The sequence below is a fragment of the Orbicella faveolata genome, unplaced genomic scaffold, assembly GCF_042242905.1.
Source record: "Orbicella faveolata isolate gen_17 unplaced genomic scaffold, um_ofav_v1 contig_35, whole genome shotgun sequence".
Lineage (NCBI taxonomy): Eukaryota > Metazoa > Cnidaria > Anthozoa > Scleractinia > Merulinidae > Orbicella > Orbicella faveolata.
The window spans coordinates 8,997,501-9,011,641 of NW_028301564.1; the positions used below are offsets into that span (position 1 = coordinate 8,997,501).

The 14,141-nt window shown below is 38.5% G+C and overlaps 1 protein-coding gene across 2 annotated transcripts; it reads right to left on the reverse strand.

Annotated features, from left to right (window-relative positions):
• Nucleotides 1-2,020: 2,020 nt before the first annotated feature.
• LOC110050075 (arfaptin-2-like) lies at nucleotides 2,021-12,924 on the reverse strand. 2 transcript variants are annotated; one of them, XM_020755944.2, is made up of 3 exons: nucleotides 12,757-12,924; nucleotides 3,616-4,310; nucleotides 2,021-3,306 (listed from the first exon to the last, which is right to left on the reverse strand). In XM_020755944.2, exons 1-3 carry the CDS (start codon nucleotides 12,878-12,880, stop codon nucleotides 3,154-3,156), a joined length of 972 nt encoding a protein of 323 aa, XP_020611603.1. In that variant the 5' UTR covers nucleotides 12,881-12,924; the 3' UTR covers nucleotides 2,021-3,153. The 2 variants fall into 2 exon arrangements, with proteins under 2 accessions (XP_020611603.1, XP_089129254.1); XM_089273128.1 differs by having other exon boundaries at nucleotides 12,649-12,924.
• Between the last annotated feature and the right edge of the window lie 1,217 nt (nucleotides 12,925-14,141).

Sequence of the window (14,141 nt, forward strand, 5' to 3'; positions counted from 1 at the left end):
ACATCGGAAAACTTCCAAATGGCTAACCGTGTTAAGAAACGCCCTATAATGCATTGCAAACCTTTGATCATTGACGTCATGTACGCCTAAGGATTGTTCTCTCGTAATGCACGGATCCTTCATACTGGTGAAAGAAACTTTATAGAGTAGAAACACTTCAAAAAGCACTTACGATTAAATTTTATCGTAGATCCTAATAAGCTGCTTTATTTTTCTTGGTACCCTGATGCATTTTTTCCTTCTGTAGCTTTCAATTTATTGGCCCCTTTCTTAAAAAATTGGCCCCTAAAAAAGATCTCCAGGGGCCAATTTGGCCCTCAAGTAAAATTTTCTGGCTGAAACACTGCGACTCTAATTTTCGATTTTCACTAGGTCGTAAGTTCTGTTACGACTCCGACTACGACTCCGACTCCGACTCCGTCGCTAGAGAAAACCAGCCTTAAAGCATCACATTTCGACTGAGCATGAAGGAAAAGACTTCTTAGCTACTTCAATTTTTCAAAATTTTCTAAGGGGCTGGGGGCATGCTGGGGGGCATACTGGGGGCATGCTTTGTAAGGGCTTGGGCATGCTTTCGAGCGCTGGAGTTGCTAACCTCCTGGGGGATGTGGGGGCATACTCCCCCCGGGAAATTTTGAAATTTAGACGATTGGAATTGCTATTTTCAGCCATTTTCCAGTCAGTATTTGGACCTAAAGTACAATCGAACCTATGACTATTTTTACCATGTTCATGTTAAACAACCGTTCTTTAACTCAAAATCTCAACTGCCTCAATCAGATAATCTCTCCTATCTATAATCTTCCTTTGAATTTGGCGTAACCCTTATCTTCTGCTAAAGACGAGAAAACCTTGGCAGCTTTCCCCCGTCTCTTTTTTCCTTCCATAATTTGTTGATAATACAGCTTCATATTCTTTTACTGGTGACCCACTAATAAAAATGTGAAGCAGACGGTCGACGATCTCTTTCCTTTTTCCTTAAGCGTGTTTTTAGGCGTTTTAGGGCACTGCTCACTCAGCTGAGAGTGACGGACTCAGCAATGACGTTTTAGCATATATAAGAAAGCCTGGGTTTCACGAACCGCCGACATCGCGCGTGAGAAAGGAAAACACATTTACATTTGAAACTCTGGAAATGCGTCTTCACTTCGACTCAGACATTTAAAACAATCACTTTCTCAGTTCCGAAATTCGCTGTCGGTCTATCTTGCCACTGGTGTCGCTTTCTCTATTTCGCTGGAGTAGTCTGTCGTTCGTCGCCAATTCATAGCTCTCATGTCGCCGTTTCAACGCCATGTCGCTTGTCGGAATTTACCCCTAACAGGGTCTCACAAATATTAACGCGAACCACATTCTGTTATCCCTGTGTGTTATCTTTTTGTTGAAGAAATTACAACTGCAAAACTGAATGTTTGGATTTGTTTCTACGCGGACAGCTATTCAAAAGTTGATGGCATTAGTAAATCTGCCAAAGCATCCAGTATGATGAAGTCACATGAAAACCGTACTTTGAATGTTGTAGAAGGTTATGGATAAATAATCAGGTCTGTGATATATTATTAAAGCCTAGACATGGGACCCAAACAGATATCTGAATCGAGAAGACTACATAAATTATCTTTCTCGCTGTAACAAAGACGTTTGTGATATGAAGTGCGATCATGTTAGCGAACATTTAACCAAGTCGGGGAGGAACATGTAGATCGGACTCGACTGAGCGGCGGAAATCGAACCTACAGCAAAGAATAAAAAACATCCCCCCCCCTCCCTAAAAAAAACATTTACCCTCGACCCTCGACCCTCGACATACGACCCTCGACCCTCGACCCTCGACGAAAAGATAGACTCGGCAGCGAGCAAGATGTGCGAGCAATGCGAGGCGTCAAGCAACATACGAGACACGCAAGGCCATTGACCAAACGAAGTTCTCGCAATGTCACACATTATCACACTGTCAAAACAATCTCAAAACTGAATCTGGAATATAGCGTTAAATTAGAATTAGAAAGCCCTCTTGATCTGAAATTTCTGAACCCGCTTCTTTATTCATTCTGGGAATCAACGCAAAAGTTATTAAATGGTAAAACTAAAAAAAATTGTCTTGCATGTTGGTGCCTTTCAGTGAAACACGCTAAAGAACCCATTACTGGCGTTACCTCAAAAACCAAAATCGATACTTTAGACTGACTGTGTTTGTTTTATATTTAAGCCATGTCTATTTCAGATGTCTGAATCTGCTATGTGTTTTCCTCTTATGATTAACCTTTCCGCGACCACGGTTCACTTTAGCAAAGCTATTTATCACTCATGTACAGAAAACCTGTAGATCATTCTTTGGAAAACAAAGGACGAGTAGTATATTAAGTATAAGCGCCCAAAACCTAAGGTTTGATTTTCAAGTGTACAATTGAAAAACTCTTCTACGCCCAAAATGTTTCATTTGCAGAGCTTTTTTTGTTATTAGGAAACTCACATCGATATTCCGTGAATTTACTACTCCTACATCTCACACGGACAACTTTAACCCTTATATTGACTGATTTACATTGAAATAATTTTTTCAATTATTCCCTTGCAGTTTGTTTTCCGTAGAAGAATCCCAATACTTTCGGGAGTTTTGCCAAGTTTGGATTCAGAGTGCTAGCGTGCAAACTATTTTATTTGTGGGCTTGCAGTCTGATATTCCAGAGAAGGCTTATGGTATGGCTAGACAGACACTGTTCTGCACTTCTCTTACAAGTCCTCACAAACACATTTAAACCTATACTGACATAAGCAACTATAATGACTCTACAACACCCTGTTCACAATAAATTGTCAGCAAATGGTTTGTCCACAATGTGCCTTAGTAAGGTTTACTCTTCTTAAGTTCCCACAAACTACATTGAGATTAGTGGAAACTGATTTTAATATTGGATAAAACGAAGCCTTTTTGTAACCTGTAACACTAACTTTACCTTAAGCATGTTTACAGTAGTTGGCATGAATAAGGAATAAATTATGTCCTCATAATATTGGTAAAATTCTCTCAACACGTGTCTTAGAAATTACTTATTGTCAGGTACATGCTAATCAAAAAGCAGTTTCATATACTTTGTCGTTCATATTCTATATCCTATATGCCCCAAAGTAACATGCCTGCCCACAACTAAATCAGTGTTCCAGGAATGATGCCTGTTTGCCTTCATTGCTTGTGATTTTAACATGGAATTCTTTTATACAGTTTTCCAAAGCCTGCTTGTTGCCAGCAAAGTAAGCACTAATTGCATTTTGGAAGAGTAACAACTGCTTATGCATCACTTTCACCTGTTAAACAAAAAGCAAAATTATGGTTAAAGAGGCCACTATTACTTCCTTCAGGTAAGAGGTTTTATTTCCAAGACACCCACAGAGTAATAGTAAACACCCCTACCTACAGAAGTCAGGCCATTATTTTTCCAATAACAGTGGTTAAACAGCTGTTTTGCTATTAATTCCAGATATCTGTTGATATCTCATTTCTTTAACGATGATGATGCCCCAGGAAATGCAAATTTTACACATAATTTCATTATTATAGTAAGTCTTAACTTGAACATATTACCCAAATGATGATGATAAATAATTATTCTGTACCTTGTTTTCCTCTAAAAACCTGAGTTTGATCGCTAGGTCACCACGTATCCGGTCAAATTTCTCTTTCTGGACATCAAACTGTTGTTTAGCCTCTTCAGCTTTAACAGCTGTTGTTGCGGTTCTTGGTCCAGTTTGGGTAGACTCTAGGTCTGTTCTGTAGGCATCATACTCTATTCTGGCAGATTCATATGCTTTCACTGTCATGATAGAATCTTCCATAGTCTTGTGCACCAAGGTGGTCAGGTTGGATGTAAAGAAATTAAGGGCTCCAAGCAGAACCTCCCCATTTTTGACCAGTGATCTTTGAGACTCAGCATTATAGTTGAATTCATCTTGTAGTTCTGGTGATTTCATCCCCAAATCTGCAAAGGCATCGGCAAGACCTCTTTGACTTTGAACCATGCTATGAAAATGATGTGTCATCTGCTTTGCAAGCTTTAGGACATTAATATACTTAACTTGTGTTTCTTTCAGCAAAACAATTTGTGCTTCAAGTTCAGTATCCACAGTCCTTGTACCTTTACCAAACTTTTCAGAAAGATATTGCCTAGTATACTTGTATGTTGAAATACTCCATTTTTTTAAGTGATCTATTTTCTGAGCACTTCCTGGTCGAACAATGGCTTGAGCAGTGGGGTGACCATTTTGATATGTCCCTTCAGGTGGGTGCCATGACACAGGTGATGAAGAAGGTCCTGTAATAAGTTACACATCAGTGAGTAATCTCATATTTCAACCACATTCTTCAAAACCTACTGTGCAGTCACCATCCAAACCAAATTTGATGTACAGTCAAACCTGTATTAGGTGGACACCCTCAGGACCCATGCTAGTGTCCGCTTAATACGGGGTGTCTGCTGAAAACAGGTTTCCTCAGAATTTGTCTCAAAAGGGTCATTAATATCTGTCAGTATGAAAAGACTTTGAAAGGGTCAAACAGTACTCTCGTGAACGATTGATAACTCTGAAATACAGTATTTCCATAAACAATGACAAGCATGAGGTAAAACGTATACAGTAACAGTATCTATATTGATCAAATCATGTGAAGGTTCACAAAATCATACAAGAACAAAAGTTGCTGTAAAAAAGTAAAAACAAACCAAACAACAACATATTGCATCTCTGCGACAGCTCAGTTTGTTGGCAAACTTAAATGACCAATCTACTAAAATGTGGACAAAAAAAATCATGCATTATTTTTGCAGTGTCAGTAATTGTCAATCTTTTGCCCTGTTTACACTTCTATTGACTATTAATCAACACAAGTTTATCTCTATTCACCTTTAAATAGTAAAAAAAGTCACTGTAAGTACATTGAATAGAGTGTTTTGAAGTTGTGAGAATTTGTTTGGCTCTTTGTAGCTCAGCACTGTAATGGCATGTAATCCTGTGTGGCTCTCTCTGTACAATTTTAAGTAAAAAATGAGTAACTTTCAGTTGAGTTTACCTCTCTGATTGTTGCCGTATTTTTGAGAATTTCTGTGGACTACACTTACCGGTAATGCATTTCCTTGCTTTCTGCTATCCAATTTACGGTAGAAAAGTCTGGTAATGACTGACTGAGATTGTTTTTGTAGTAGAACTTCAAACTTTGCACAAAATTTCACACAGAGAAAACACTTTTGGAGAACTTAACTGGTGAACTAAATGCAACTAACATAAAGTAGTTCTTTATGTACACTAGTATCTGAGTTACTTGCTCGATGCAAAGATTTTTTACGAATGGTTTGCAGACAGCACGTAAGCCAGTTCAATGACAAAGTTGTGTAAACAAAGCCATTTGTAAGCCAATTTACTGCAGGAAAATAATAAACATGGTATTGGCTGGCTTAGGGTCGGTCCGTATAGTGAAAAACTGTGTCCTTGGGCTTGAAAATGCTGCCCGAGGCCAGAGGCCTCGAGCAGCATTTTCAAGACCTCAGTCACAGTTTTTCACTATACAGACCTCCCAGCTGGCCAATAACATATATATCAGGGTGAGATGAAATTCAAACACTCTGCTTGCCCTTTGGGCAAGCTGTAATTTCATCTTACTAGCCCAAACCTCTGAGGAGCTAGCCCGAAATTATTTTATTAACTAGTAGTAATCAAAGATCTCGAGTGCATTCAATACCGTCACTTTCATATATATACCTTAAAGGGGCTAGGTCGCGCTATTTTAGGTAATTTTGCTTAATTTTGTTAATTATGAGCTCTAAGCGTCAAATTGGCAGAGCAAGAGTCTTTCATTTGCAAAATCACAGCCACATAACAACTGAGAATGACTTTCCAGCTGTGTAAATGACATTTTGATATAAACTGATATAAATTTGAAAAAAGGTGGGCCGACGTTTTTCAAATTTACCCAAATGCAATCCATTTTAATTCTCCCCAGTTTTGTCCATCCATGTCCCTTCTTGGCTTTCCTGTGTTTTGTTTGAGTTCTTCTATAGTTTTGAGCCGTTTTGTGATATTTTAGTTAATTCTATGAACATTTGATCAGTGCTGAAATTGCCTAAAATTGGCTGACCTAGCCCCTTTAAATGATTTAACTAGCTGACTTTCAGCCTCTGTCTATTGCTAAAATCAACATTTTTCATTGCAACCGAGGTTTTACACAGACAGATATATCATAGTGTCAAAGTCCATGCAAGTGAAGAGGTCCCCTGTATAGACTACAATGGCCGATTTGTTGTTCAAAACGTTGCGTGACAGCGCCAGTTTCCGTAGACTCGCAAAAATAGGCCTTTAAAATCTCATGTTTTGATGTAAACTCAGCATGAATTCAAAACGTAAACAAAAGAACAAGCTTAAACTCTGGCCTGTGAGCAATTTTAAAGCTCCCATACAATTTGCGTTCATGAAAATCTTCTTGTCTGCCTAAAGAGAAATTTGGTTTGGTTTGTACAATTTCATAATTCAGGCTCTGTGTCTATGCCAAGTTTTGTTTGTTATTTTTAATTTACTTTCAATGACCTGAGACTAAAGGGGACCAGAACAACGTAATCATAAATTTACATTCATGTAAAATAAATAAACTGTTTTTCACTAAGCCGTTTAACTAGCTGAACATTCTTTCTAGGTGTTTGTTTACATACCAACATTCTCTGGTTAAATGTGTGGCTTCTGTTTCCATTCATTTAACCCACTATAACGAGCTAGACAACTTGGTAAGACGGTTCTATAACCATGAATCATGGCCATCTGCCAAGCTACACAACTCAGTAAGTTAGAGTAATATATTTTGTGCACAGAAATCAAAGCCAGCAAAGTGAAATTACACATTTCCTCCATCAATTTATTCTGCACAAAACAGTGTTGGTTTTTGATCGAAGACAAGACAGTAGACAACAGGCAGCCGAACTGCACCTTTGTGTTTGACCCAAAAGTCATACACATTTGGTGAACACATCGATAAATCTTAGCTACAAGGTCACATAACACCATAACTCTAACTTCAAACTTCAGATATGCAACTTGCCAGTAACAGCAGATAAACACATGCAGATGCGACGAGCATGGACATGATGTCATTTGCCCCTGAAGAGTTTTTTTTTTTTGGGGGGGGGGGTGGGAAAATTGGTGTCCCCTGATGGATGGATGGATGGGATGGATGGAATGGATGGGATGGATGGATGGGATGATGGGATGGATGGGATGGATGGGATGGATGAAATGGATGGGATGGAATGGATGGAATGGATGGATGGGATGGATGGGATGGTGGGATGGATGGATGAGATGGATGGATGGGATGGATGAGATGGATGGGATGGTGGGATGGATGGATGGGATGGACGGAATGGATGGATGGGATGGTGGGATGGATGGATGGATGGGATGGATGGATGGGATGGATGGGATGGATGAGATGGATGGGATGGATGAGATGGATGGGATGGATGGGATGGATTGAATGGATGGGATGGGATGGATGGATGGGATGGATGAATGGATGGGATGGATGGGATGGATGAGATGGATGGGATGGATGGGATGGATTGAATGGATGGGATGGGATGGATGGATGGGATGGATAAATGGATGGATTGATGGATGGAGATATTTACTAGGTTAGACAGGATTAAGGGCCCATTAACTGATCTTTTCGAGCCGTTGCTAAGGAAACTTTATTCTCATATAGCCTCATCATTTTTGGTTGGTTCAGAGCTATTTCATGCAAAAATAATGTTAATTAATAATAGGGACCTTAGATGAACTAATTCTCTTCGATTTCTCTTTTGAATAACCCTTATACAATAAAACATTTAGAACACTTAATGTGTGGTCATGAAAATATCCATACCTCCCACGGAGGGTTCATTTCAAGTTTGACCCCAACCCCCCAGGATTTTCCATTCCAGGGGGTTTCACGGTACTCCCCCCATCCCCTGGAATACCCATGACTTTTTTAATTGGGTCCCCCTACCTCTTGGAAATTTCCTATCCATAAATAACAAGACTTAAGTCATTCATTTTAATCTCCTAGTTACTGTAATAAAATTTAGCTGTAGCTATTCATGCTTAAATTGTAGACCAAGACACAAGGCAGCATATTTTTTGACAAACAATAACTGTAAACCTTGATTTGGTCACACGACTTACACTATTTTATCTTATGTTATTTATGGAGATAGTTACTAGGTCAGGCAGGATTAAGGGCCCATTAACTGATCTTTTTGAGCCATTGCTAAGGAAACTTTATTCTCATATAGCCTCATCATTTTTAGTTGGTTCAGAGCTATAACTTTTTCATCATCAGTAACACTAGTGATGACGTCATCAGGCCACGCCCATGATCATGTGACTAATACTGAAAAAATGCAAAGGCTCCTAGGCAAATTACTTTATCAGGATTGTTTTCATTGATTTCATATTTTAATTTAAATCCTCATTATGCTATGCATAGATTTTGCTTCATTTCTAAAAGGTCGGATCTTGAGAGAATTTCAAAATATTGAAAAATTCGCAATTCTCTGAAAAAAGCATGATTTCGAAAGAGGAATGCATGGCTATGTTCCCAAAGTCGGCCTTAATCGAAATTTGTCGCAAAAGGCTGGATTTAAAGTAAAACCGCATTTCCTTTAGCATTTAAAGAAACCGGAAGTGCGCCTGATGTATATGGGAAGTTATCAGCACGTGCACAATTTACACCACCAGTGCACTTCGGTAAGATCAAACAAAGCCACATGGAGTTTTTTCTCTTTGTATTGCTCTTGTTTTTCTGTCTTTCTCTTATTTTGCCTTTGCTTGTACTTTTTTAACTTTGCATGGTGTGAAAAACAAAGAAAAACATCTTAAATGTAGGCGAATTTGCAAGTTTTTGAGCTATTTTTATTTTCCACACTCAGGCTGACGTAAGTAACCGGAAGTGAAATTTCACCTCCTTAGCAATGCATGCAAGCGCGGGCATGAATCGGTTAATGGGCCCTTAAAGTTGCTAGGTAATGAAAGATTAAGGTTCTGAGATTTAATTTTCAAAAAAATGACTGTGGAAAGTTCTAGACGTAAATTCATGTCATGTTGACAATGAGTTTGAACTAACACCTGACTTAGAAGCGCTTCACTCCCAGATGCCATAGCAGCTGACTTTTTCTTCATTCAAAGAAGTTTTCATATGAGAATCTAAGAAAGTACTGGAAATTTAAGCTCTTTTAAAAAATCCAGCCGAAGTTTTTATTTATGCATAGTCAAAACAACATATTGAATTACTTTACGCAAATAGTTAAAGCCGGAAAGTAAAGCTGTCACGCAACCTGTTTTTTAAAACAGTTGTTTGCCAAATATCACTTAAATTTTTCTTTCTGGAAAGGAATACATCAATAATTTAAGTCATACGCTTTGCCCTATTTTGTAGTTTGTAAACGATAGTAAATTCATTTTATGCTTTAATGTTCTTAACTTGTCGCATGTTTCATGTACATGAAACACAATTTGTTCAGTCGTACTATAATTTAAGGTTGGCACACACAAGGGGACTTGTCCCTGTGACTAGTCCCTGCAACAAGTCACAGGGACAAGTCCCATCATGTGAACTAGCCATTTTTGCCACAAAATCTAGTCGAAGGGACCAAATTTAGTCCCACAAATTCAAACTGGTTTGAATTTTTGGGACAAGTCCCTGCAACTTGTTCCTCAAAAAGCTTCATGTGAACTGTTCATGGGACAAGTCCCTGCGACCAGTCCCTTCGTGTAAACTCTTCAGGGAACTAGTTGCAGGGACTAGTCCCCTCGTGTGTGCTGACCTTAAGGTTACTTCAAACCTTCGCGGGTGTTCTCCAGAAAAAAATTTGTATGCGCGCTGTTTTCAAGGAAACCCCCACAAACTATATATCAACAGAAAGGTTATAAAATGTAGAATTCAATAAAATTATGTTTTGTTTTGGATTTTGTTTTTCAAAGTCGGCAGAGGCCGTCAACTCCAAAATGACTGACTGACGTTCCAGCAAATTAATCAGGTATCAAATGCGATCGTTCATGCAAAATAACTGTGCAGTGTTAATCACAAAGCCTCAATCTCCAAAAACGTGTCAGCATTTTCTTTTATTTCTATTGGTTATCTTTTTATAGATCTGTCAAGTTTGACTATCGCAAATTTCACATAAAATGTTGCGTTAAAGGCTGCCACAAGGAAAGTATATAAAATAAAGGAATTCACCAACACACTTTTGTTCCATATCTATCAGTGAATGTTCTGACCAAATTTCATGGAAAACCGTCAAATCTGCATACCCTATTAATTCATTTGAAGAGAAGGGATTCTCTCGAAAAACGAGTGCGAGTTTTTGCCTTCTTAAGATTCATAAACATATCATGCCTTCACAGAGGAATGTGTCAACATGAAAAGCCGCGAGCCAATGAAATAACAGAACCCCTAGCATTCACAGTATGCAAACTTGAGCTTCGCGGACTTTAATTTTCTTGACCAAAAAAAAAATTGATCAATGTAGCCCTGCGAAGGTTTGAAGTAACCTTAAATAACCGAATGAAATCTTGGCTACCACTCCAGCGCTCCTTGCTATTCACGGTTACATATGCTTTAAGACATATGCTTACTTGAGCAAACTATTAACTGCACGGTAACGATTAAAATACATGATAACCTTGTTATAGCAAGTTTTTGTCTTGCACTGCCACCGCGCTGTTGGGACATGCGATCAGGAAAAAATTCACTTCGGTCGCTTAAATTTTACATTTTACTCTATCTTAGAAAAAACATTTCCATTGTTTCACTTTCTCTCACGAACTGTCTGTTAAACACAGTGTGTGAAGTTTGCCATTAGGAAAAAAGAAAACAAAAAAAAACAAGCAACAGTGTTTCACTCATGTCCACGTCATGCTTGCCTGTCGGGCAACCTGTGATAAGACAGTGCTAGCCCGACCGATCGTTTCACTAGTCCCAGGCTATCAGACAGCCTTTCCATCATACCCTGAGATATATTCGATTGATTTCTCCAATCATGAATTTGGGATGCCTGTGATTGAAGGCAAAAAATTGTGACCCCCTCCTATCTAAGACATGGTTGACCACCTACATAAGTTTTCAATTTCTTTTTCGGGGTGGAAATTGAAAGGAAGACTTATTTTGCATCAAGGTGTACACTAAGAGCTTCAAGGATCAATTTGACAAATACTATATTAGTGAAATACAACATGATTTTTAGGCTATTACTTTTATCGCATCGCAAAAAAATAGACCATATGGTCATGTGGGACAATGTTACACTTGATACTGCAGGCAAATAATTTCAATTTTAATTTAATGTTATGTAGCTAAGATATATTCTAAAGTGTAAATAGTGTCCCCAACTAGTTTTTTAAAGCTAAATACCCTTTGACACTCAAATATAGTATTTTGTTGATTCACTCATTCACACCTGACATCGATCCATCTCAGTGGGACAGGACTAAAATGGCTGCATTGTAATCTGGGCAGCAATAAAACTGCTGCAAACTTTCTGACCCAAAAAAGTCCCTGCATTCCAAATTTTAAACCCAGAAAAAGGTCTCTGTACTTCCCTTATCACAAGGAAGCTTTAGCAAACCACAACGACAAAGCCAACAAGACTGTCACCGAACAAGAGGTTTAATAATTAAACAGCACAATAGCTGTTAGCTTTAAGTAGCACAATGGCTGTTCACCTGCATTATAAATCTTTGTATATTTTTGTCATCCTCTGCAAACAACAGCATATGACCAAGTTCTCCGTATTTCCCTTAATATCAAAGGTGACAAGCTACTCCTTAAGTCTGGCATGGAATTCAGCATTAATTTATAATTTCACCTGGGAAATTACAAAATTGCCATGGCAACGGTTGTCGTTAAATTTCTTGATACAACAAATAAGTCAAAAGCCCATGAATGTAACTGTAATTTGTCACCCAAGATATTAAAAGGTAATCAAAAGGTATACTCATGAAATTAGGCATTAATTCCACTTAAGTTTGTCAAAAATTCTAATAATTCTAATAAATTAAAATATAAGAATTTGACAAAATGTAAGTGAAATTATTATTTCACTTGTCATCATTTGATTACACATACAAATATGCCAGATCCCAGAAACCCCTTATAGGACCTCATCTATACTGACATGTAGCAACAGGGAAGGATCTTTGTAAGAGAACTTACTTTTGCATGCTATCTCTCTTACATCAACGAAAGGGAGGAACAGAATTATGTGCATTAATTAAAGTGAACTCTTGTCTAATGAACGTTTCAGCTACTTGAAGGAAGAAAGCCATAACCCTCCAAAACTATGCAAGTTGCTAATAAGTTGCTAAATTGCAATAAATAAATAAATAAATAAATGAATAAATAAATAAATAAATAAATAAGCTTAAATGTAAGGGTTATATAAACGACGGTCGTTACTGTTGGGAAGCTTATGGTACATGTAAGCTTATCTTCAACAGAAGAAGATTGAGAATATTACTACATGGGTGCGGAAGCAAATGAAAAGACCCAGATTAACAATGAGTTTTCACCTGCCTTGCTATTTCAAGAAATCTATAAACGTCATAAGAATTGTAACAGTCATATTTCCTCACCAGAATTTTCTATTTCTAATCTTGGCGACTCGCTTAGAGGCGTGAGTTGAACCGACTGTCCAGTAGTACCCTGTAAATCAGTTGCTACTTTTAACATTTCATCCATACCCGGAAAATGTTGTGGATCATCTTCCTTAAAATCGATACTTGTGGTTGCGTTAGTGCCAATTGCCCCAGAAATCATATCATCGTTTAAATCGGTTTCACGAATATCGTCCCTCTCGTCCGCCATATTGTTGCGACATTTGCTGACGTTACCGGTTTCATCCGGGTACCTGATGCTACGAATATTTTATCCAAATGACGTCATTCTGCTCAAAACGGAAGCATAATCTGGTTCCCAGATCTCTTTATAAAAACTGTGAAATCCGGGATGCGGTGTCACAGTGAGTTGGGTATCCCCGTGTGTTGGGTACCCCCGTACCCATATCCCTAGTGTTTTGACTATCCCCAGTAGGGATACCCAAAACACTGAAAGCGTTACACCACAGACTGGGGCAAGTGAAATCACCCATAATTCTGCTGAAAAACCATTTATCTTCTTACGAAGCTTTGTCTCAATAAATTAAAACTATCTTAATCTTGATCTTGATATAGACACATAAAGCTGCTGAAAATAGTCGCAATTTATGACAGACTGTCTGATCCGAGTCCGCAGTTATAACGACATAGAAAACACGTTCACGCGCCAAAGTTCCTTGTATGAACATGCGCTTGGTGCCTATCGATAACCCTTGAAATGCACGTCATTTTAAACAAAGCTAAACAAGAAAGCCGCATTCTAAACCTCGGATAGTTCGGCGATTGAATAAAATCAATATGCGAGCGAACACACTGAGATACGGCCGTCACGCAATACGCAGGTCCCAAGCTGTGACTGACCTCTGTGTACGGTTGCCTGTCTGAAATAAACTTTGTCTTAGACTTATTTGTCACTCTTTTCTTGACCATCCCTCCTATAGTGATATGGGTATCCCCTTCCAATATGTGTGGTTGTTATCGTTTCTTTAATTCAGGGCAGCCAAATCGACCGAAGATAAGAGGGCAAAGCTGACTTACAAAGACGAAAGTCATTCCAATGAGGAAAGGACTTAGAAATGCTAAAATGTAAGGGATACCCAAATCCCTAGTGATGTGGGTATCCCCCTCTAGAGTGTTTGCTTGTTATCGTTTCTTTAGTTCAAGGTAGAAAACTTTTTACCTTCGGTCGATTTGGCTACCTTGAACTAAAGAAACGATAACAACCAAATATATTGGAAGGAGATATCCATATCACTAGGGATTTGGGTATCCCCAACGTTTTGGCATTTCTACAGCTGCTTCTAGTCCTTTCCTCATTGAAATAAGTTTCGTCTTTGTAAGTTTGTTTTTCCCTTTAATCTTTGGTCGATTTGGCTGATAACAACCAAACATATTGGAAGGGGATACCCATATCACTAGGGATTTGGGTATCCCCTACAGTTTGGCACTGATTTCTATAGTCCTTTCCTCCC